General features: G+C 41.4%; 1 protein-coding gene across 1 annotated transcript in view; it reads right to left on the reverse strand.

Moving 5' to 3' along the window:
- Nucleotides 1-2,855: 2,855 nt before the first annotated feature.
- The window catches only part of LOC144475128 (uncharacterized), a 40,298-nt gene continuing 17,576 nt past the window's right edge, over nt 2,856-25,577 (reverse strand). Inside the window, exons 3-5 of the mRNA XM_078190707.1 lie at nt 21,830-22,024; nt 11,721-11,878; nt 2,856-3,404 (exon numbers count right to left, since the gene is read on the reverse strand). Of these exons, the coding sequence (XP_078046833.1) occupies nt 2,856-3,404; nt 11,721-11,878; nt 21,830-22,024 (902 nt within the window). The remainder of the gene's footprint in view (nt 3,405-11,720; nt 11,879-21,829; nt 22,025-25,577) is intronic.

A 25,577-nucleotide genomic window follows, 5' to 3' on the forward strand; every position in this document is an offset into this window, starting at 1 on the left:
GATTTTACGTGTATTTAGATACGTATGCAATTTATACTATACATATTGTAAAACGACCTCGAATCGCGAGAAAATTAATTATGGGATTGTTCTGATAATTCGCTCGAAATTCAGGATTGGAACTGATGACATGTTTCCTTATTGTAACACGTACTAAAGTAAGTGCATACGATGTGACCGTGTACACGTGTACTTTTACCCTCACAGGGCAATAATTAGGTCAATTTTGACTCGTGATGCTGTTCGCTGAATTAGCCAATTTTCTAACAGTAAAATAAATTACTGTTCAAGCAGCACAATAATTAACTGATTAATTATAATAACAGTACAATTTCAAACAGTAAAATAAATTACTGTTTAAACAGTACAATAATTAACTGAATAATTATAACAATAGGACAATTTTAGAAGAGTAAAATAAATTACCTTTAGAATAACAAAAAGGCTAACAAATAATTGTATTTCCAAAAATATGTTTCGAAAAATTACGGAAAAATTACCGAAGCTCGTAATTGTTATGAATATCGTCGATAGCAGAGTTGCGAAAATGATCCCCGCCGTTCGAGGGTTGTTACACGTTTGGGACCATGATCTCTAGTCTAGACCAGTTTGCCGGACGATCATGAACGATCGCCGATAAACCGAGAAACTCGTGGGACGCGATAGAATTTCGCCAACGATTCCGGGCCGACTATGTACACCGATTACGTTGCGAACGTACACGCGGCGCGACCCGTTCTCCTTCCGGTTTCCGTCCGCGCGACGGTCTCGCTCCTGCGAACTGTACACCTGTCATTCCTTTTTCTCTCGATCCGAGGAATTGTCACCGTTCCACTCGACCACCTAAACTATTTACAATACTTTTGCAACACGGGAGAAATTTATTTGTAAAAGCTGTCGACGAAGCTGACGCGACGGCTGCGATGATATTTTATGGCGTTGGATATTTCGAAGACTGTGCTATTTATTTTTTAAGTAATTCAATGTAATTGCCAATAAATGATACTGATTATTTTTAGCATGATTTCTAGAGAACTTAATTTGACTGTTTATACTTTTGTAACATAGTTAATACATTTGTGAGAAATAATATTCTACAGTAATTATTTTCGAAGTCCAATAGAAATTTAATTCGTACAAATATAGTTAAAATTAAGTACTTAGTGCAGATACTTTTAAATATTCTTTCCCTCGAAACAATGATTTAATATAAGCTAATTCAAGAAAAAAATGACACATGTTGCAAAGCACTGCTATTACAATTTTCTGATAAGAGAGAAACGCGGTTAAAACAATATCATAAAAAAATAGCTATAATCTAGAAAATTACTCCAAATCCATAAAGTGCCTACTGACACATCTCCTGGAATAATTAGTTTTTATAAATAAAATTTTCCTCGCATCTCCGAAAGTATTAAACACAAGAAATTAAACAAATGAGAAGCGAATTCAAGCATTTAATTTGACAAATCGAAGATATAAGTCAGAACCAATGGAATTGACTACGATTTAAAAGAAAGTATAAATCTACCAATACTAGTCTCGACGGGCGAAGCTGAACAGATCCTGGAGCACCAGAATCTTGAATCCCAGAGCTCTGGAACGATACCAGAACGAGAGTGTACGCGGTCGGCGACAGAAGGCGAACGGTTTCCGAGTGTCGTGCGCGGCGATAATCCTTGCCTACACTATTTACACAGGGATTATGTACAATTTCTCTGCATCGCCTCGTCTGCGGCGGCGAGACCTACAGTGAGTAACGAAAGTAAGAATTCGAACGCTTTTTAAAGCGGAATAACTCTTTCCAACATGAACGAAACAGCTTCAATTTTGTTAGATAATAATGGTAATTAACGCTGAAAGAGATTCAATTTTGTGGCAATTTATGCGCATGCTGTAAATTTTATCGAAGTCGGTTAATCTTGACGCGAGTTGTAAACAATTAAAAATCCCGATTTTTTATATTTTTGATCACGCTAAGTAGAATCGAAATTTAAAAGAAGCAGTCTAGTAAAGGTCTGGTAGTTTACTAGACTAGTTTAGAAAAATCAGTTCTCTCTATCGTTTAAGAAAGAATTTATTTGGTTCAGTTCTAAGAAAGTTATTCCACCTTAAAAGCCGTCTGAACATTCTCGTCGCTCGCTGCACGCTGGATAAATAATCGTTGCGTCTTGCTCCGCGTCTACGGTTGGTTAGAACGGAGCGATTCGATTTCGTTGTTGCTGTCAACGCGATGCGCAACCATTGGCGGCCCTGGATACACCTCGCGGGCCGAGTAAACTGGTCCTTTTTCGCTGGTCCGAGAGCCACCTCTCTCTCTCTCTCTCTCTCTCGGGTGGACCGCCGCCATTTTCCCGGGCTCTGGCGGCTCGGTTCCCTTGGCGGTTCACACGCGAACAAGCAATGCTGACTTACTTGCGTTACCTGGGAGGGGCTCGGATTGGACTACCACGGCCAAGGAAAAGCTGCCGACGTCGACGAGAAGAGAGTTGGCGGCGACGACATGTGTCGCGGATCTGTCGCGGACACGCGACGTCCCTCGAAAGTCGACTCCTCGAGCAGTCCCGTAGAAAACGGTGACATTGTGTCGCGACGATGTCTCACAGAGCCCGACGAAACCTTTCCGGAGCCCGTCGTCCAGGCCCGACTTTCCGCGTCGGTGGCTCCGCTGTTAGGGCAGCCAGTGCCTCGTCGCCGAGCGTCACCGAGCCGACGCATTCCAACCGCGCTGGCCCTCCGTCCGACAGTAATCACATTTCACAGCTACGCCTCCGGAGAGCTCCGGACCAGCCTCGCGGACCAACTCACTAGGGAAACTGCTCCTCGAAGAAGGATCAGAGCTACGTTCTATCGGGTCAGAAGATGACAGTGAGAGGTCGTCGGAACGACTCGTTCCCAGGTGCGGGAGCGGTCTGGTAGCCGCTGTACTGGCTCATCTGGGGCCCGAGCAAACCGCTGCTCTGAACTGGCCCCGGGTAATAGGCCGGCAGGCTCGCCCCGGGACTCGCTGCCGACGACGTCGACGTGGAGCTGGCGCTGGACGAACCCTGCTCGGTCCTCTCGTGCTGCTTGCTCATGTCCGGCGACTCCGCCGCCGGCGACCTCGTCGATCCGCCGCCGCCCACCACGCTCCCCGGGCTCGACTCCTCGTACAGCTTGTTGTGCTCGTAGCTCGGCCGATTGTAGTCGGTGATCGACGGCTTCTGGTCCATGTACAGCTTCGACTGCTCGAAGTACGCCTTCGCCGAGTCCAGGTAGCTGCGGTCCAGGTACGACTTCGGGCTCGAGTCCAGGTACTTCGGGTCCGAGTACATGCTCATTGCCAGGGTGCTGGGCGGCATGTACGCGGCGCGATATTTGTCCGCCTCCATCGAGTACTTCATCGCGTCCATCGAGCTCACCACCTGCAACGTTAAACAGAATTTGGATTTGTTAGTGGGTGTGAGTTAGGTCAGGGTTAAGGAGATTGGTAGTGATTGAAGGTAGCTTGTATCAGTTCAAGATGATCCCCTTTGGGACCCTTAACCTTCCGTCTAGTTATATGCAGGTACCATAGGTCTTTCATTAGTCCCCGACTGATACCATTTCAAATAACATATGAACGATAAAACGGTGTATAAATATAGAAAATACTATTATACCTAAATGTTATACCTAACCCATTATGCCTAACTATATTATACTTAATGATGAAATTAATTAATCATCACTACCAATACCAGATTCCAGACTGTTAATTCTAAAATCTGATCAAAGTTGCTTCAAACAATGCGAAAACTTGAGATATTTATTCACGTTCCTTCTTTTAAAAATCTGTCAAGCGACAGCTGTCGTCCTCGAAATTCCCCAAAGCGTTCGCCACCAGCTTCCAACCGCAGAACAAGAAAACGACGGGTCCCTTGCCAAAGGCGATCCGCTAGCATTCCTCGGCGTTCCGCCGTGGAAGGACCTAGCGCGTAGCTAATGGATCCCGTGTCACCGATCAATTTTAATAAATCCAGAGAGCAAGGGGTATAAAATCGCGCGTGGGCGGAGGTCAAGAGGTATTCGAAGCCGCGCGGTAAGAAGAAGCGATCGCGGCGGATTCGACTCGGTGCGGGCTCTCGGATCGCGAAATCGGCGGATCGGAGGCGCGGAGATTTGTTCTACGGCGGAGGACAAAGCTGTCAATGGCTATAAATTTTATAACGATGCGGTGGCCACGAGCCGTCGGTTTCGAGGATGGGGCCGAGAAGAAGGGGGAGGCGAAGGAGGCGGAGGTGGAGGAGGTGGAAGGTTCCGACGCGTGAAACCCGCGAGGATACTTAAAAAGGCGAGAGAGGTCCCGTGAGCAGCGCGTATTCCCGATTCTATAATTCGTGGACCAGGGACCGAGAGCGGGACCCTTTGTCGGATCGTTAAGCGGCTTTGTCCGGATGATTTACATCCAGTCTTAGCTGCCTCGCTCGTCTCACCTCCCTGCTACGTCCAATTGATTACCGCTCGGTTCCTCTCCCGCCTCAAAATCCTCCTCGCGAATATCGGGCCCTCTCCGGGGCCTCCGCCACGGATGGATCCGGAAATTAAGTGTTCCCCGCATTCCACGGCCCTTTGTGCGCCACCATGGGAACACTCGGCGGGCTGTTTCACCGATTTATGGAATCACGATTGCCGCCTAATCGTCCGGAGACGTGTGAAAAACCGGCGGACGCCGAAGTGAACGGTCGCCATTTTGTTGACGCGAGGCCGTCTTCGATGCGCGAGTCGCTCGAGACTCGATGCAATTTATGGCCTTTTCCGATTTGGTACGCGTCGACGAGTCTTCCAAGAGAATTGTGCGATTTTAGGCGGATGATATTGTACATTGTTTAAATAATTAACAAGTCCGTTTCCCTTTTTCCCGTAATGTCTGAGATTTGATTAAAACTAAAATGTAGACTAATGGTTCGAAAATATGATCTATGTCTTTAATAAATCCATCGGTTACAGATATCTTGTATCTATCATTTCATTCTGTAATTATAATTTTGTAAGTGATCGCGAAAGATTCGCAATAAGGTAAAGTTCTCAGCGAAAGAGAAATCGAATAAATGTATAAGTAACGAGGCACTGTGGCATTGAAGCAGCAAATAAAAATTGCAATTATGACGTACCATCTCCGAGCATGAATGGATATAATAATGGAAATGGGAGTTGTAATAGCGAGATGGCCGAGCGTTTCAGACAGTCGGGCGTGTCAGTGTACATTTAATTTCATAAGACAGAGGCTATGAAATGGCCAGGAAACATTCGAGAGTCGCCACCGCCGCACAGTTTCTCTAGCTCTCGTTTAGAGCCCGGACACTCCAGACCTTGCCCGGCAAGACTTAATTATCCTCCGCCATCACGATGTCACAATTCAGCCGTACAATAACGTCGAAACGTTTCTCTTCTGTTTTCATTCACAAAAGCGTCTATTCTACTCGCTGCCATGTGTCGTCGGAGAACGAAGGGACGCGCAGAAAGGAGACGCACCGCGCCGGCACACTCGGCGAGACGAAGAGAGAAAGAGAGAGAGAGAGAGAGAGGAGAAGTCGGAGAGAGACTGGTCGGAGAATGGAATGTCTTTTGCTAGCTTACTTTATTTTCCGAATGGCCCCTCTCCTCGCTCTCGGGGGTCAGAAAAGTCGACTAGACCAAGAAAGTCAACCGGCGGTGGCCATTGTTGCACACGCCGGGGTCGCCGATATTTCACCCACATTGCGCCCATATGGATCGACCTGGACCAGTGTCGACGGTGCTCGGAGTCGATCGAACCCGCGAATTTTACGTCTTCGAATTTATGTGCGTCCCGTGGATCCTCTTTTGTAATCGCCACATTGTGCCGCTTCTATCCCACGATTTATGCTCCTCTTTTTCGAAGATTCTTATTCCATCTATGTTAAATATCTCATTCTTCATAGAGCGTCCGGCTTAGGAAACTCTTGGACGTTCTTTCTCAGTAATTTAGAGGCTATTCTACTATTTTTGGTCCTTGCGGTTCTTAATTCGTTCAAGCTTCTAACATTAATGCATTGGTGCATATAGTGCATAGGTCATTATTGTTCTAAGATTTTCTTCTTAATTCCTCGAGTTTTATTTTTTACCTCTGGTAACTGTTGCTTCTAGTTAGCTCAAGCTCGTGACAAAAATGTATCGTGACTTTTCTGTTACAATCTAGTTGAGAATCTTTACACAATTTCCAGTGTCTGTTGCAAGAGACGATAGAGGACGCTTAGCAACTTCTATCCTGTTTCAATGATTTAACTTTGCTCACCTATTCCTTGGAACTCGATGACATAACTCGAGAAAGAAAGAAATGTCTACCTAGCATTTCTGTCATACAATCAACACAGTTATTATTTCGCATAAAAATCCATAGTCTAATTATTGCGCCGCTTTGTTTAAATTAATTGAGAAAACATGTTTTAAAGTTTTCAATGATGGAGAAAGGTTTTCGCCGTCGTCGGCGCGGATGGTTTCGGAAAAGGCACGGAAGGAACGACGGCGGATACCGCGGAAGACGGCCGGCCCTCGATGGGCAAATGACGGCGATGACGGTGTGTCCCGGTGACGGCGATGACGCCGCCGTTCCGTCCAAGGGACGATAACAGTCGCGCGCACAGGCGAGCGCATGTTGGAATTCTTCGCTCGTGCTCTCGCCGGTTCGCCAATAATAGTCTGCTGTATCGCGTCGGTGCGTCGTTCCAGACGCGTCGGCCATTCAGCCGTTGAATGCAGAAATAACTAGCTATCTGTTTGTCTCCCGTACCCAGCTGCGGAAATTCATACACAGACCACGGTCTCCGGTTTCTGTTTGCGAAGCCACCCGGGGGCCCCTTTGTTGCGACAACGAATGAAACGTACCTACGCTCGTCCTCCGCATCGTTCTCCTCTTCTTTCTCCTCTTCCTATATCCTCTCTCGCTGCTCCTGCTGCTTCTCATCAGCGATCTATCTCCCTCCTCCGTCTCTCTTTTTTCATCTTTCTCTCTCGCTCTCGCTCTCTCTCTTTTCCTCTTTCGATCTCACTATCTGCGTTTTCTCTTTCGCTCGTTCTCTCTCTCTTTTCTTCTATCGCTCGTTCTTTCTCTTTTTCTCTTTCTATCTCACTCTGTCTTTTTCTCTTTCACTCCTTCTCTCTCTCTCTCTCTCTCTCTCTCTCTCTCTGTTCCACCTTCGTTCGTTCTCTCTCTCTCTTTCTCTCTGTATCTATCGTTCCATCTTTCCATCCATCTCTCTTTCTTGCTCGCTTCACCGCGGCTCCATTCGGGCGATCTAGCCAGGGCGGACTCTGTTTCGAGACCGGTGGAGACTCGATCGACATCCGATCGACGAGCAATTTCGCTCGGCTATCTCTTCTCGCTTGGCGACCGACCGCGATTTCGTGATGTAACGCCGCTGGAGAGAGAGAGAGAGAGAGAGCTTCTTTCGGCTTTTTGTTCGGCCGGTCGCTATTTCGGAGGCCAGCCGAGATCGGGGATTGCTTCTCGTCGATCTCTTCTCTCGATCTTCCGACCTGGCTTCGCGTTGCCATTCTTGTTATTTTTTTTATAGTTCAGTGCATAGTTCAGTAATTCAATGTATAGTTCAGTAATTCAATTTATAGTTCAGTAATTCAATTTATAGTTCAGTAATTCAATTTATAGTTCAATAGTTCAATGTATAGTTCAGTAATTCAATGTATAGTTCAGTAATTCAATTTATAGTTCAGTAATTCAATTTATAGTTCAGTAATTCAATTTATAGTTCAATAGTTCAATGTATAGTTCAGTAATTCAATTTATAGTTCAATAGTTCAATGTATAGTTCAGTAATTCAATGTATAGTCTAGTAGTTCAATGTGCAGTTCAGTAGTTCAATGCATAGTTCAGTAATTCAATGTATAGTCTAGTAGTTCAATGTGCAGTTCAGTAGTTCAATGCATAGTTCAGTAATTCAATGTATAGTTCAGTAATTCAATTTATAGTTCAGTAATTCAATTTATAGTTCAGTAATTCAATTTATAGTACAGTAATTCAATTTACAGTTCAATAGTTCAATGTATAGTTCAGTACATCAATGTATAGTCTAGTAACATTAAACCTACTTAAACACGACGGACACGTGCAATTTTACAACGATGACAAGACAGTCATTTTAAATTTATATTATATTATTTATTGTAATATATACTTGGGTTAAAATATAGACTTTACAATTTCAACAGTATTGAAGTAATAAATGTGAAACTAGTCATTTTATTAATATGTATGATTTTGTTTTAATTTTTAAGATATTGTAATATGACTTGACAGCAGCTAGTACGTTACTCATAAGTTGCTGGTACTATTATAATCAATTATTATAATTATTAATATCAATAGTTGTAATAATTTCTAATAATTTGTATCTAGTAACTGTTCTATGTATTGCTACTACTAATTTAATTTAATTTTTTTATATATGCCATTAAACGATTGCAATGGCGGTGTACCAAGTGAATCAAGTGAACAATCTACGAACCTAGTAATATTAGCTACTTTATAAAATATGAAAAATATTTTCCTTAACAGACTACATCACGTCTCGATAAACTTATATGCCAGACGATGTTCAAACATCGATTCATCGATCTAAAATCACAGGAAAGCCTAATCCCCGTTTCGATTGATACAGGATTATTTTACATCGTACAACTTTGCAGAAACGAGATCCTCCGATCGATGGTATTTCGTTCGCGATGAAAAATTCTGCGTCACCGTCGAAAATGGATCGAAGAGCGAATAAATCTCGAGATTCCCGATCGGCATCCTCCGACGTCAAATTCCGCTGAATAGGGACAACGGAGAAATAACCGCGTGGGTGGCTCTTTTTTTCGCCTGCATCTCGATAACGCTGCTGCTCCCCATACGAGCATGTCTTACGCATTTTTCGTGTCTGACAAATCGTGATCGCCGATCCCCCTTCCTCCTGGTTCCCCCCCATACAACGCGGTGGATCGACCGTGTTGTTCCCTGATTGAATCGTGCATTGTCGTCCGAGGAATCATTGTTTTGTCTTCTCTATAGTAGTCGCTCTCCACGTGAGACTAATGCCTCCTTGTTCGTTCGATCGTGTAATTGCTCATGAAATTGTTCATCTTGACACGTTGGCTACCGGAAGCTAGTCGATGGACTCTTTAATGATCGCCTCTCGTGCTCGATCATCGTCTTGACACCGTCTGATTATGTTGTACAATTTTTAGATAATTTGTACGACTTTCTCATTTCACTGCGAGATCCTCTGACATTTGTGCAACTTCTTGATTTCTCTATACGGTCTTTTTTCATGTTTGCACGACTTTCTGCTTGTGCTATATAATTTGTTGACACTTGTACAACTTTCTGATTGCGCTAAATTAATTTTTCATACCTGTACTACTTTCTAATTTTAATAGAGAGACGTTCGATATTTGTTTATATCTATATGCTGTACAATTTTTTAACACTGGCACTATACAATTTTTTAATGTTGGTACTGTACAATTTATTTCCAGAGCTTTTTAATAAAGCTGTATAATTTTTTGTCACTCGAGCAACTTTCTGTTTGCACGACAAAATTTGTTAGCATTTGGATCATTTTCTGACTGTGCAATTGTTCTGCAATTTGTACAATTTTCTGACTGCTCTATATAATTATAACACTATATAATAGAACAATTGCTCTGCAATTTGTACAACTTTGTGACTGCACTATATAATTGCTCTGCAATTCGTACAACTCTTTGACTGCACTATATAATCGTTCTGCAATTTGTACAACCTTTTGGCTGCATTATATAATTGTTCTGCAATTTGTACAACTTTCTGACTACACTATACAATTATTTTACGATTCATGCAACTATCTGATCGCGTTTTATGATGTTCGTCCCTTCGACAAATTTTTATGCACCATGCATTTTGTCTTCGATATTTGCAGAGTCGCATGATAATCGCAGCATAATTTTCGCAAACCAGTCAATGATAAAGCCATCCCACCCTCGTCATTAGAAACGCGCCTCAACGAAGGAAACTCCGTGTTTTCTAATTTCCCGCACGCCTCGGCCCGTTCGAAACGAGCCAACCGGCAAGAACGAACGCAACGCGCGCTGAATTCGGTCGCGGGGATAAACGAAAGCAGCCGTTCCCCGTAACAATGCGCAATTAAAATTCCCCCGCAACTCCGTCCGGCTTTGTCGCAATCTTCTAAACCGCCATATACGAGGCTTTTGCCGTGCGTTCGCCTATGGCGCGGCCGGGGCGTTTGTTCAAGAAGAGGAACAACAGAGCATCGCGGCGAGCCTCGCGGAAACTCGTCTCACGATTCGTTTCACTTCGCGATCGGAAATCGTAGCGTGACCGTGTCGACATCGCGGAGTCGCCTGCATTTTGATGCGCTCAACAAATCGCGACGATTTTAGAGATATTACCATTTAACCCCTTGGCTACTGTGGGCGCCTATAGGCGCTTAGAAATTTTGCGTTTGTGATACTGAGAGCGCCTTCAGGCGCCCAGCGCAGTTTGGCTTTGTGATACGGAGGACGCCTAGAGGCGCTTTATACCTTACTTGATTATTAAATATTTTGTTATTTTTTATTTAGACAATGTTTATTAGATATTTATGCCAAGTCAGATTCAAGAAAATAAATAATATTGTTTTAATATAGTAAAATTCAGATTTTTGATTATTGAAATATGTTTTAACAAAAATGCATCCCTGCCCAAAAATTCGCCGTTCCCGGCGCACATCGTAACACAATCCCTGCCGTATGGTACGATCAGTGCGTAACAAAGTGTGCCGTAGTCAAAGGGTTAAGGAAGTTGATCTTTTTATGTGAAATAGCAGTGAAATGTTCGCAGACATTGCAGGATAAGTTCATAAGTCTCTGAACTGCATCGTTGCACTTTTATTTTTTGTTTCGTTGCTTTATTGTATTCGATTTGTTTCAGGTCCAATTGATATTTTATAAAACATAACGAAACTTTTTTTTTATAAAACATAAGATACGTGACGAATTTTCTGTAATTTGTGATTTTAACCAAATATTCTGTAGAAATTGTTATAATTATTTATTTTAAGAAATCGTAATAATTCGTTCTTCTAAGAAATCATTACATAGAAATTATAATTAACCCTTTGCACTCGAGTGGTGACTCTGAGGCACCACTAAAATCGTTCTGTCGCCTACTAAAATAATTTTTATAGCGACAGAGTTTAATTTTTCATAAATTGTTGAAAATGAAAGTTTTCGTATGAATCGCAAGTTTTAATTTGGTATATATGAAAACTGCACTTCGTTACTTAGAATGGAAATACTGTACATCAGAAAAATGATTTAAAATTTACAGTTAAAATGGCTTCGAGTGCAAAGGGTTAATTCTTTAAATAAAATATTGCAGATGAATTCTTAGCAACGACTATGAACCATTTCTTAGCAATGACTACTTTTGCGAACGAATACTTTCTCAATGATAAATACTTTGCTATTATAGTGAGACTTTTTGAACCTTGCAATTCTCCGTTTATCATAATGGCCGCGTTTCCGTATCAGTTTACGCGCGACGATCGAGGTTCCTTCTGCAAGTGGATCGTACTAAATCCACAAGTGGGGACTCGGTACTTGGACAAACACGAAACGGAGACTCGCAAGTGGTATTTATTTACAATAGAGAGAGAGAGAGAGAGAGAGAGAGAGAGAGAGAGAGAGAAAGGTCGACTCACCTGAGCAGGTGCCGCAAGGCCCGCGGACATCGCCGCCGCAGACTGCTGGGCAGCCGCAGCCGCCGCCGCAGCCATGCTTGCCGCCGATAGTGAACCATAAGCTGCGGCAGGACCGTAGTACGAGCCCATTCCAGCTTGTCCCATACTGCCGGCCATTCCTGTAACACAGGACGTTTCGAATCCGTCAGCACAATTTCACCGGTTTATCGCGCGATCGACAATTTTCATGCATCGCTCTCGTTAGAACGAGATAATCGCTTAGATAAAATTCGTAGTCACGATAAAATTGTGTGCATGAAATTTCATGTAAACGAAAGGTTGACGCGTAATCGGCGCTGGTTTCATATTTTTTTATTTCATAATTATCGAAGTTATAACACCGCTTTTGTTGAAGATCATTAAATATAATCCTTTGTACACGAATCTAAGCACACTGTTATTAAAATTAATGGAAGTCGATCTTGTAATTTCTAGGTTAAGTTTTAGGCAATTTTAGTTTCAGTCAGTTTTAGGTTATGGGTAGTGTTGAAAATAAAATTAAAAGAAAGGCTAACGCGAAATCAAAGCCGCTCAAACTATCGTATTTCTTGTTTAATAATTATCGAAGTTATAACACTGCTTTCGTTGAAGATTATTAAATATATATCTTTATACATTGTTATTAAAATTGTAAGGAATTTAATAGAGTTCAATCTTGCGATTTTTAGGAGGTACTTGCAGTCACTTTTAGATCATGGTACGACTAATATTAAAAAGATTTAAGAATGTCTAAGGGTTGTTTTCATCTTATTGAAACTATTAAAAAATTAATGACTATATTGAAATTATTCTTAATAAATTCTAGTTGTTGTAATAATTACTCTTAAAATAAGAGCTAACCAGATCAATCCCCATACGAAACAGAAATAGTTCGAACTAAATTTTAAGAAATACATGCCAGCAGAAAATGTATATAAAAATGTACATGTATAAATGTATGCTAAAAAGTAACAATTTGAAAATAATGTAAGATCGTAGTTATAGCATTTTTAATACAATTTCGTATTTATTCTATTCTTAAATGCATTGTACCACATATAGACACCTTCTAACCACAAAATGGCCTCTTCGTTAAAAGAAGACAACACAGTGGAAACACATCTAAGAGACACAAAACACACAACAGACATAACCGAGCACACCTTAACACATGCAAACATAAACGACATAAATGTCAAACATCGTTACAGGATAAAATTAACATCGAAAAAAGAACATGTTCTCTCGACCGCAGCTTGTACCGTGCTTATCCGATTGGCAGATCGTAAAACGGCATAATCGCATCAAGATCAGGATCGCGGTACCTTCGCGAGACAAAGGCGCCCCGTTTTCCCGAAACTCGCCGCGCGCCTCGACAATAACCTAATCGAGCGCGATCCGAGCGACCGTTCTCTCCGTCTTCGATCCCAGGCTCTCGAGGGCCGACAATGCCAATGATTAACCGAACAAGCGTGCATTTTCGTCGAGATTAATATCGAAAGGAAGGAGAAGGGGGGAGGGGAGGGGGAGCCAACGGTGTGTACAGCGGACGTGTAAGAGCGCCGGCTTATCGATCATCGTCGTCGAACGACGGAAACGCGGCGAAAGAATACCTATAGCAACGAGGGCCCCATTGTCGTGAGCTGACGTGAATCTCTACACGGTGACGAAGAAACGTCGCTTGATGCCTCCGCGCCGACGCCGGTCCTTGAACGAAGAAGAAGGCCGGGGATGATTGGCGCGCGAGATTTATGATCGGCAACGAGGAATTCACGCGCGTATTAGCCGCCGATTTTTGTAGCCGCGCGTTCCACCGCGACCCGCGCGATTTAATGAAATTAAGAAACCCGCGGGGAACGTTTGAATCGACACTGTCATCTCCGGCTCTTGGATTTAATCCCTTACAGTACTTTTATCCTCGCAGTTATAATGATCGAATAATTTTCGATTGGAATAAATTTCTTAGAAGAGACATGAAATTAATGTTTAACGAGTGCTTGCAATTACTTCAGCGCCTTGAATATTAGTGATAGAATTTTATTTCGACTTAAAAAGACCAAATAACATTCATACTTAACAGGTTATTGTTAGAAATCATAATTACGAGTCAGATTGATTAAAGTACGGCGAGGCGTTAAAGCGATTTTATTGTATCGCTTTTGCGTTTTTAATGGAGAAAATGGATGATGATGGACTTTCGTGAGTACCACTCGTGATGGAGATTTTTAGCAAATGATTTGTTCTGTAAAATTATCGAACAAATCGTCCTTTTAAGTGGGAATATAATTTCTTTTCTAATTTTACATTTAACAATGTTTAAACAAATGATTTGTTCTGTAAGAATTATCGAACAAATCGTTATTTTAAGTGAGAATATAATTTCTCTTCTAATTTTAGATTTAACAATGTTTAAACATTCAAGGGCAGCCATTTAAAATTCGTATAAGTCGACAAGGGGTGGTTTGACATAACCTAGTCACGAGTAACGTTTTAGTTGACTAAGTAAGCCTTCTTTTAATTCGAATTTCTGTAAAATGTCTATTAATTATATAAATCTATTTTCTTGTGTAAAAAAATAAATATTACGAGCAAGTAAACTTAAACAACGCTAGAAAATATTACAAAGCTTCTATTTCATCGCCATGCGAATTCTCATTTTCATATATAATTATACAAGTCATAATGCGAAAAATAAATTCCCGTTGTCGACGAAAAAATTGGCCAATAAAAAGCGAAAGCAATCATCGCATTTCACGGAGCGAAAGCTCCGAGCATCGGCCATCCGATCAAACCAATAGAACTCTCGAACAACGAGAAATCGTTTCGCTTAATTTTCGACGGAAAACAGCAATTGTTCCGCGGCGCGCACGTGCGCATTGAAAATGAGGAAGAAAAATCGTATTTCCGTGTGCACGGGAATTTGAATAATCCCGTTTCGGCGTATATATATCGCGTTAACGCGCGCAAGAAAAGAACTCGGTGGGGGGGGCGGGGGGAGGGGGGAGGAAAAAAGCGAAAAGTTGCGACGCGAACGGTGCTAAATGGAATTCGCCGCGAATCTTGATAAATTCGTCGGAATCGGGGGTATTCTAGTCGCGGCATCGATTTCGCGCCAACTATTTGTTCCCATGTGACAGCCAAATGGAAATTTCATGCATCGAATATTCGCCTGTCGGCCGTCCCTTTCGCGCCCCCGCCGCCGCCAACCCCCTTCTCCCAGTTATCGGCCATTCACGATCATAATTTCGCGCGATTGTTCCAACCCTCTCCCTCCCTCTCTCTCTCTCTCTCGTTTTTCTTTGACTCGCCGCGCGCGCGCGCCACGGAGAAATTCAAAATTACGTAATCCAGTATGAGGCGGGCAACAATGAAGACAATGGGGAGGCCGGAACGTCAAACAAATCTGTGTAAACTGACGGGGGAGAAGAGCGAGCGTAAAAGAGAGAAAGAGAGAGAGGGTGGAGTGTGTATACGCGAGGAGGTACGTCGATTCATCGAACATCTGTTACCCGTGATTCCGCGGGGAAATTCTTTACGGCGAATTCAAGATGGGGCCAGACGGATCGAGATCGAAGGGCGGGATCGACTAGTTCGATGACTAATAATAATTCCACGTGACGCGCTTCTGATCGGTGATTAAGTCTGAAAATCCCTCGCTTTTAATTTTCGAGGGACGTTTTATTATTTTTATCGCGATGTTTATACTTCGAATTGGAACTTCGATTCATTTAATTCGCGTACAAATGAAACGCGTTTCTTTATATAATAGTACAGTAAATTAGAATTTTTATAGGTGAACTATCTTATCTTGAAAATGGGTTTCACATAGTATTAACTATATAATAATATAAAAACTATATATAGAACTATATATTAATTTTGTCTTAATTTTATCTACAATTTTGGCATTATCAAAGACCCTTTTATTTAAAAGATTGTTAAAAGCGTAACAGTTTTATGATTACATAACCTTAGACCTTAACATAACCTAGACTCAATTTCATATTCATAAATTACACTAAGTTATATAAAATGGAAATGCAGCTGGTTAAAATAGCTATTTTAAATCTAGGCTTAAAATGGCCTGGAGTGCAAAGGATTAAAACACTAGGTAAATAGTATTAAAATTAAAATGATTTAATACTTTATAAGAAGAGGACGAAATTGCCATAACCTAATTCTACAACAGTGGCAAGATTGGATTTATTTAAACTTCTTACGATTTCTATTGTACTAGAAACTTCTCCTAGGAACATTTTTATAATATCGTAAACTGCAAAATAAAATGTTATAAACTGTTTTAGTACTTCTCTCTATCTGTAAGATATATTACTATAATACCTAAAAATTCATTTACCAATCGCAAGAAAAATGAAATCAATATTCGACAGCGAAATTCAAGTAGCAGAATAGAATATTTTATTCCCGGGTCTTGTTTGCATAAATCACTATCGGCCGTTTATAATCTCGTGGTAGCGGGGTCACGTGCTGCCGCCAAAGTACCCAGGTCCGCAATTATAGACGGGGTTCTTGAGGATAACAGCGCCGGCCACTAAGACAATTCGATAAATAATGAGCCAGCGACATGTTTATACTCTCGCGTGCATAAGGCCAATGAATCGTCCGCACGAAGCGCTGCCCTTCCGCGCCAAAGGGACTTATTCGACGATTTATTCCGAGCCCTTCGAGAGAGAGAGAGAGGAAGAGAGAGCGCCCCTCGATCCTCGTGATAACTTTTGACCCGTGTTTTTGAAAATAAACGCGGGGGCCGTCGCGTGATCGCTTCATTCGACTTCCACCAGGAAATTTATCAGTTCATGCTGCGTATCCCTTGACGCATGACTTAACGTTTCGTCGATAACATTAGGGTACTTTAATTATCCGAGAATTCTCGAACTGTTCCGAGAAGGCCAACGTAATTATTTAGAATTCGAATCTTTAGGAATAAGTAGAAAAATGTTTCATCTCTTTGGTAAAAGTGTGTAGTAAGGTACTATAATTATACTGTACACGTTTGATGACGTGTTTTATTGAAATGTAAGGTTTTTCTAAAATATATAATTTTATAAAGTATATCAGAGTATATCAGAGTATATGTCATTTTGTTCAGGCAAGCAGTTGTTAACAAATATGTCACGAAGAAATGATAACATTTTCTATTATGACAAATATATTCGTCGAAAATATTAATTGATTAAAAGTACGAGAAATGGCTAGGTTATGTCTGCAATTTAGTATGAAGATCCAGAGTCTAGTAATTAATTTTTAGTCAAGAATATTGCTCGCCAAGAATTTATAGATAATAGTGTAGTAAATTGTTCAAAAATTGGTTACGATTAACCACAAAATAGTCTTAAAATAACTGATAACTAGACTGTACATTTGATGTATTATTGACTAAAATCACCGATTGTGTAACGTATTAAATTGACTAGAAAAGAAAGTACATTTTTACTAGACCTAACGTTCCTACAATTAAGTGAAACAATTTTTATTCCGATAAGAATTTTCTAATAAGATTTCTGCTACATAATATATCAAATTGTCTAACATAATTCTAATAAGAAATCCGCGATCCACTAATTTGCGCATTCCTCGGCAACGAATTAATAAAGTCACGTTTCCAGAACGGCGAGCACTTGCACCCTTCGCGCCGATAAAAAACCGTCGTAAAACGGTAAATAACGACCGTAAAGATCGCAGAGGGACCGTTTTCGAAAAAATCGCGTCCGCGTCATTCGGACACGGAACAGCGTCCGAGAGAGTCGATAATCGACGAGTTACGGCTGTTAATGCGCCGATTTACGACAGGAGCGGCCGCGGCCGCGTGAGCGGAATCGATTGTGCTAGATCAGAGGGGGGGGGAGGAGGAGGAGGAAGAATCGCTAGGCAGAGGCGCGCACACACACACAGTTTATCGCGGCCAAGGGAGGATCGCGAAGTAGAAACACGGCCGAAAGTAGTAACGGCGTGTTCTCCTCCCCCCACCCCCCACACCCCTTTAACTTACGTGCTTAAGTCGCTATCTCGCAACGAGCGGAAACCGCGGTCAGAAATTCCAGGCCTAAGCCGATAATTTATCCCAGCCACCCACGCGCTTGTCTTATGCGCGTGCCACCGTGCGGGGAGACGTGTCCGCCAACGTCCGAACCCGGCGAACCGAGGGAAAAAAAGGGGGTTTATGTAGCACGGTGGACGGAGAACGAGAATGGAGCGGAATCGGTAGCGGGATTCTCTTATCGCGAGGCGGAACGGCGGCGACCGCGACCGAAATCCTCGCCGGTTTTATATTTTTTATTTTACAATTATCCAAGTTATTAATTATATGAAATATATTTCTTTGTACACGATCATCTATGCTGTTATTAAAATTAATGGAGCTCGATCTTGCAATTTTTCGGAGACGCTGCCAGTCATCTTTATATTATGGTTAGCGTTAACCCTTTGCAATCGAAGCCATTTGAACTGTAATTCTAAAGTAACATTTCTAACATGTGACATTTCCATTTTATAAGGTAAAGAGGTTATGTTCAATTGAAATTGAATCTCGTAACTCGTACAAAGACAGTTACATTTTTAATAATTTTTTAAATGTAAGTTTTTATAGTAGAAATATTATTTTGAGACGTGATGTAACAATTGCAGTCGTGCTACAGAGTCGCCACACGAGTGCAAAGGGTTAATAATAAAATTGAGTGCGTGAAATTTCAAATGATCGAAAGGCTAACGCGATGTCAGCGCCGGTTTCATATTTTTTATTTCATAATTATTGAAGTTATAAGGCCGCTTCCGTTGAAGATTATTAATTATATTATACACGAATCTACGCGCACTGTTATTAAAATTGTGAGGTGGAGTTCGATTACGCGGTTCAGAGACGATAAGTCGCTTTTTGAATTGAGCTAAGACGATTATCGCGACACGTGACACTTGATTTAGATTAATGAAATTTAAGAACTTCGTTGAAACAATTCTTTATAATATTAATACTGTAAATATGATAGGAAGCTATATAATAACATAAAATTATAATTATATCCCTTGAATGTATATAATTGGAATTTGTATGAATAAATTACTTATTTCAAATTTGATCTGAATTATAAATCTGTAGTTCCATTTGTAAAGCTAAAACGTAATATTAATAAATAAATAAAATAAAGAAATCAGTGATATTCTGATATTTTTCCAACATCTTTGCAGTTTCTCGTTTCGCAATAAATTCATAAAATTTATAATCCAGTCTAGACCGACACTAAGCTCGCTAACCATAAAATATTTCGAGCAATTATCGCCTGGCCCAGATAACAAACTTTTGAGAAGCATCGATCCGCCACCGAGAGCCCAACACAACGCGCGTTTCCTGTTATCGGAGAACCATGACCAATATCAACGACACGCGAAATCAATCGCAAGTCATGTATAATTGGAACGGAGGTTTCCATAAAACCGGGAATCTGGCGAGGAACGCGATTCAAAACGAGAAAGCGATTCTCTACGGGGTCGTTTTCTTTTTTTTGTTTTTATTATTCTCCGTTCGAGAAAACGACGGTGACAAAGTACGAAACCCCCTTCGACGGAAATAAAAAAAGAAAAGGCTGGCGCAACGGTGTATAGAAAGAAAAGGGAATAAAGGGTAAGAAGGGTGGAGACGCCGGGATACGACCGATAAATCGCGGATTACCGATCACTTTTCGTGGTGTCGCGTGGGCGACGAGATAAATTCCGGCTTTAATCGGCTCGTTGCCGGAATTAATAATTTTCTCCGGCCTGTACTATACGGATCGCGGCGCGAGGGTTTATGAATGAATCGTGGATATTTCTGAACAGGAGAGGAGACCGCTTCGTGAACGCGTTTACGCGGACGGGGTGGGAAGTTACGAGCTGCCCGGAGACACGCTCGTTTCCACAGGTACCGCGGAATTATAATAAAATGATCGGGCCGGTGCCTGTTTATTCCGATACGATCCGTAATATTTCAGATTTACGCTGATTCTTTTCAGGCACGGCAACGAGCCCGGGAGGCGCCCGCGCTGAAATCGGAGCGGAAACGCGATGCTCGTTTACACAGTCGGCTATTCGTATCGTAATGTTATTGCTGTCATTATCGCGTCTTTTCATTGCGCGAACAATATATAGTTAACCGTGGATTTTTTCGTTCTTTCAGACGGTTCGAGAGGCACCCCAGGCAATTTATGTAATGCAAAACTTGATGTTATTATTAATACTTTACCTTAAAATTCGTTCGTGAAAATTTCATTGTGAAATTTTCCCTTCTATTTTAATTTTATTTATTTTATTAATTGCGAAAGATATCTAAATGAATTGTATAATAATACTGAAGCTTACGGTAGTTGCTATTCAATTATTTATTAACCCTTTGCACTCGTACGGCGACTCTAAAGCACCCCTAAAATTGTTCTACCACGTCTCAAGATAATTTATACGCAAATAAAGTTTAGATTTAAAATATTGTTAAATAGTGAAAATTATAGCAATGTATAAATGATAGGAATCAATTTTTTCAGATCAAATTCGATATTAATTACATATAGAATAAAGATACTACGAGCCAGAAATTTTATTCCAGATTTACGTTTAAAATGGCTTCGAGCGCGAAGGGTTGATCAGCACCGGTTCCACAGACTACACAATGACAATTTTTGATGTCAATTTTCACCATCGGCGTCGCAATTGAAACGCAAGTGTTCGGTCGGCCCGTGTTTGCGCAAGTGCATCGCGGCTGACCGCGATAATAAGACCGCGAGGGTGGCGAGGGGTAGGGGGAGGGGGAGGGGGTCTGTGCCACGAAAAAGGGCCGGTGTGTACGTGTCTTTGACGCGGGAAACGGGCAAACGCGTGAACCATTAACGAGACGCCGGAGAAAATGGCAGAGGAAACGAGAGTCGGGGCGCGGACCTCGAAGAAATCGCTATTATATAAGACTTCCGACCAGAGAGGGATATCCCGGAGGCATCGCCGGCAACAATGCGGCTGAAACGCGAGCCGAAAAGATAAGAATATCAGAGCCCTACCAGACGAACTGTTCTTTCCCTCATTGTACTCCCCCCCGCGAGCGGCGAGCGGCACACCTACAGGCAACCGGGTGCCGTTTTCCCTGGATCCGTGAGGATCGATCCCCGCGTTGTCCTTTCGTACCGTAATCGCATTGTTTCACCGCAGGCGTAATAAAATGGGCACGGCCTCAATGCGGCCTTTCGAGCATCCGTGATTATGGTCTTGCCGAGCAGAACTGGGAAACCGTATCTTGGAAATTGATACCGAGCAATTTCTGCAATTATCGTTTTATCTTTTTTTCGGGCTATGTATTGATTTGAAATCGTTTTGCTATTTTTTATTTTTTAATTATGTGATATATATGCGAAGGTAGATAGTAAAAATAGCAGAATTATTTCAAATCTATCATTTCAGCTCACTGTCTTCCTATACAAAATAAAATGTGTCGATTGTAACCCTTTGCACTGTAATAACGAGTCAACATTTCGTGCATGATTCGATAAATAAGGTAGCCAATAATTTCTATTGAATCGAAACGAAATTTGAATCCTCTGTCATCAAAATCAAAGTCGAAACAAAATTTGAATCGAAGCAATATTAAATCGAAACAATATTAAATCGAAATACTATTAAATCGAAACAATATTAAGTCGAAATACTATTAAATCGAAACAATATTAAATCGAAATACAAGTAGTGCAAGGGGTTAAAGAACAAGACTAATAATTTATTTCTTGTCTAACAATATAAAATAATTCAATTCTTGTAGCAAAAATAAAAAATAAACAAGTCAGTAAAATCTAAAAATATTAAATTCTTTAAACTTGCTCCCGAATCGAGTCACTATAAAAGCACGAAATTATTCCTGCGTCCCGCAAATGGCTAAAATGGCCACCGTTATGTTAATACGATATCTCGGAGTAGAGCTCGAAAGCTTGCCGATATTCTCAGCTGCTTGCCGAACACTTTGCTGATTTATCAGAAGTGGCAGTAGTTACGGTAAGGAACCGAGTGGATGGCGCAGTTTTCGAAGTTGCCAGTAATAAGTTTGGTGGATGGAACGACCGACTTACCAGCACGGATAGCATCCATGGGCACGCTGGGGTACGGGATGCTGTAAGGGTAGCCCTCCTTCCGCAAAGTTTTCGGCTTTCTTCTCGGCCTGTATTTGTAATCGGGATGTTCTTTCATGTGCTGCGCTCGTAACCTCTTCGCCTGATCGATGAACGGCCGTTTCTCGTCCTCTGTGAGCAGCTTCCATTCGGCCCCTGGAACAATCGATTCGTTTTGACAATTAGATAACGAAATTTTCTATTTATAAAAGCGCGTCGAATTTTTGGTATTTAGTTTATTAACAGGAGAAGGATGTTTAGGTTGAAAGGTGATTTTTAGGTAAAATGAAAATTGCCTGCAGTGATTACAAAATATAGAAACTATATAGACGTTGACTTCTTTAATTATTTTAATAATTGAGAAATAATGCTAGCGAGTTTGGAATTTTTTAAAATATTTTCGTCTAATAATTTTTATCATAAATGCATTCTACTATTATTGTCAGATCTGCAGTCTACTTTTCAGGAATAAAATTTGAATATCTTCGCTTTGAGTATATTTAGCAAATATTCACGCGATATTAAGATTATTTATTGCCAAATAAATTTCTATTTACACCTTAGGATTGACGTTGAATATTTCTATTTTTTTCATAAAGGTCAGCATATAGGGGATGATTTATTAATTCTAGATTTTCCTGAGCTATTAAACAGTATATAAATACCATTGCAAAAAGGACCATGGTACAGAAAGTGTTGCAAATAATTTACTAAAAGCTTCAATATTCCCTGAACAATTTAAGCTATTTTACTCTCTTTGTGTATGCGTTTCCTGTTTAACAAATTAGCACGAAGATTAATTGATCTAAAAATAGCTCAAATAATTGCAGTCTTTCTATGTATATTTCTTCGTACACCTTTGACACACCTTTGGCGTTTCGCTAAACGATTCTCATAATTTCTGACAACTTTTCAATCGTCGGAAAAATCATATTATTAACAAATAGATCCACGCGATCGCAATAGGGGGGGGGGGGGGACAACAGCATCCACAACCATGCTCTCTCGCTCTCTAAACTGCGTATTTGCGGGCCCGAATAAAGCAGTTTGTAAACGAACGATAGGCACTTGGATCACGCGTTCGATCAATGACTATAAAAGGCATTTGGACGCTGTGTTTACCCGGCGAAACGGCCGTGTTGTGTGCCGACGACGACGCCGCCGCCGGCACCGGCAGCCGCCGTTATGGCTGAATTATCGACGAGGCCGTAATCGCGCCTCATTTAAATCCGCCTCGTTGACAATTGTCCGCGCGGAAAATTGCATTTTCACTTCCATCGATTCACTGTGTCGATAGAACCATTCAAGAAAACCGTTTGCATTGTCTGTTACGTTCGGTTCGCTCGACGATCGACGTCACAGATTTTTGGAAATGTCAAGGTTGAAAAACGAAGCTCGATGTGGAGATGAAAATGGACGGCTTGGGACGAAATTGTTATGAATAAGTCTTATCAACTATCATCCTGCTTATTTTTTATTTCAATAACGAAGTTAAAATTGATATTGAGAAATTATCTTGTACTGGCATTGTTATTTTATACTAATTCAAATAAAACAAAAATACTACAACAGTTCAAATCTCAATCTCTGAATCAAATAATTTCGCCATCTATAAATTATTTAAAAGATAAATCTGTATGATTGTTATGACTCTAAGAAACGCATTTTCATGCAACACCCTCTCCTCCAATACCTCCAAAAAATATTAATATTCTCCAAAAAGCTTTGTTAACATCGCCCGAAGCCACAATCTCGTCCGGCTCGACAAGACTTCCCTATAAAAATAATAACCGCCGATGCAATAATTTTCGCTCGCTCCCACGCCCAGCCTGAAATTGCCACTTTCATCTCCAGTTTCTGCTGTACACCCATAACCATCATCCAATCAGAGAACGCGGACTTCTCCGCCCACGGCGAGATCAAAGATCGACGGCGGAAAGACACCAGCGTCTCGACATCGGCGAGCATTGTTGCAAGCGCGTTGGGCGCGACCTGGATGCCCTTTGTTTCAGCGGTTGCAACCGCGTCGTCGTCGTCGCCGTCGACGGCGGCGTCGGCGTTCGGCGTCGTTTCTCGTTTGATCCGGGGCTCCGTTTCCAGGATGCAAGCGCTTCGCTCTTTGTTCACGCAGCTACAGCTAGCGCCCCGAGAACAAGTGGTAATTAATTCTCGGCGAAACAATCGACCCGTTACCGCTGAAGGAACAACAACGTCAAAGTGGAAAGGGAGGAGAAAGGGAGGAGAGAGAGAAGGAGAAAGAGAGAGGGAGAGAGAGAGACGTGGAAGCATTTTGCCGCGAAAACATTGCTTGTTTCGGGTAAACGACTCCCCTTTCGCTACCTCCACCTTTCGACGTTCCACGCTCCTGTAAAACAGTTTGAACATCGTTTGTCCTGAACACCAGTCGCCATGTTGTTCAGCCCTTCTTTGTTTCCCGTGGCAAATTTCTGATCCCTGTTCCGCGTTCCGTAGCTACGAAACTGTTGTAGTCACCCCATCCCCGCTGTTTTACAGGACTGTTCGCGTTTGCTTATCTCGCAGACTCTTCCTGGATTGTATGCTAGTTGTTTCGTCGATGCGGAGTCTAAAATGGCGACTGTAACGTTGTTGATTGTCTCTGTTAACTTGACGAGCAAGCTATATTGTCTTAGCATTATTATTATTACGACAAGCAAGCTATATTGTCTTAGTATTATTATCACGTTGGTTCATGTTTTTAAGTAAGACAGTTTTCCTTGAATTCACGGCACAGAGAGATATTTCTCCGTCTTTCAATTTTCATAGCTTGTCACTATCTACAGTACTTTCTATAGTAAGGTACTATCTATAGTAGATTCCACTGTGTACAGGTTGAATTTACAGAGTATCTTCGAGATACTTAGAAAACACGAGAGTTAGCCATATTTTATGAAGAGACTAATGTCTCCCATTTTATTTAACACTAAACCTACCGAGCAGGAATATTGTATGCATTGGTGTGCATTGACTCGTAAGAGTGAGAAGATAAAATTCGTTTGGACTCTGTCAAGCTTTAACCCTTTGCACTCGAAGCCAAAATATACTTAAATCTAAAATATATTTTCTGACCAACAGTATCGCCATTTTATATAACATAGTACATTTTATGCATATCAAATTAATCCTTGTAAGTCTTAAAATAATTACACGTTTAACAGTCTTTTAAACAAGAAAATTATTCAAAATTATATTAGAACGTAATATAACAATTTTTAATGGTGCCTCAGAATCACCAATCGAGTGCAAAGGGTTAATTATAAAGCTTCCTATAATAATAATAATTACTCAAACTAAAATAATTACTAAAACTAGAAACCGGTCATTTTGACCGTGGTACGTTAGTGATAAAAGCTCACACTATTGTCAATGAGTCTGCCAATTTTCTGTAACGAATCCTCAAACTTTCTTCTTCAAAATCGTCCAAATTATAAATAAATCAAATCCATTCGTCGCGCACAAAGCTCGCTAGTTCGAGCGTCGAATAAAATGCCTCACGAGTGAAACTTCGTCCGCGAGGCGGCTGGTCGCGATCTGGCAGTACGCGCCGCTAAAAATCGGCGTGATCGAATATTCAGTTAAAATGAAAAGTCGTGAGACAAAGGGGTGCGCGGGTGCGCGGCGCGGCAGCCGTGGAATAAAAGAGAATCGGGGCCAAGGAGTAATATCAAGAACGAGCACGTTCCAGCGGACA

The sequence above is a fragment of the Augochlora pura genome, chromosome 9 (assembly GCF_028453695.1).
Source record: "Augochlora pura isolate Apur16 chromosome 9, APUR_v2.2.1, whole genome shotgun sequence".
In the NCBI taxonomy this organism is placed as follows: Eukaryota; Metazoa; Arthropoda; class Insecta; order Hymenoptera; family Halictidae; genus Augochlora; species Augochlora pura.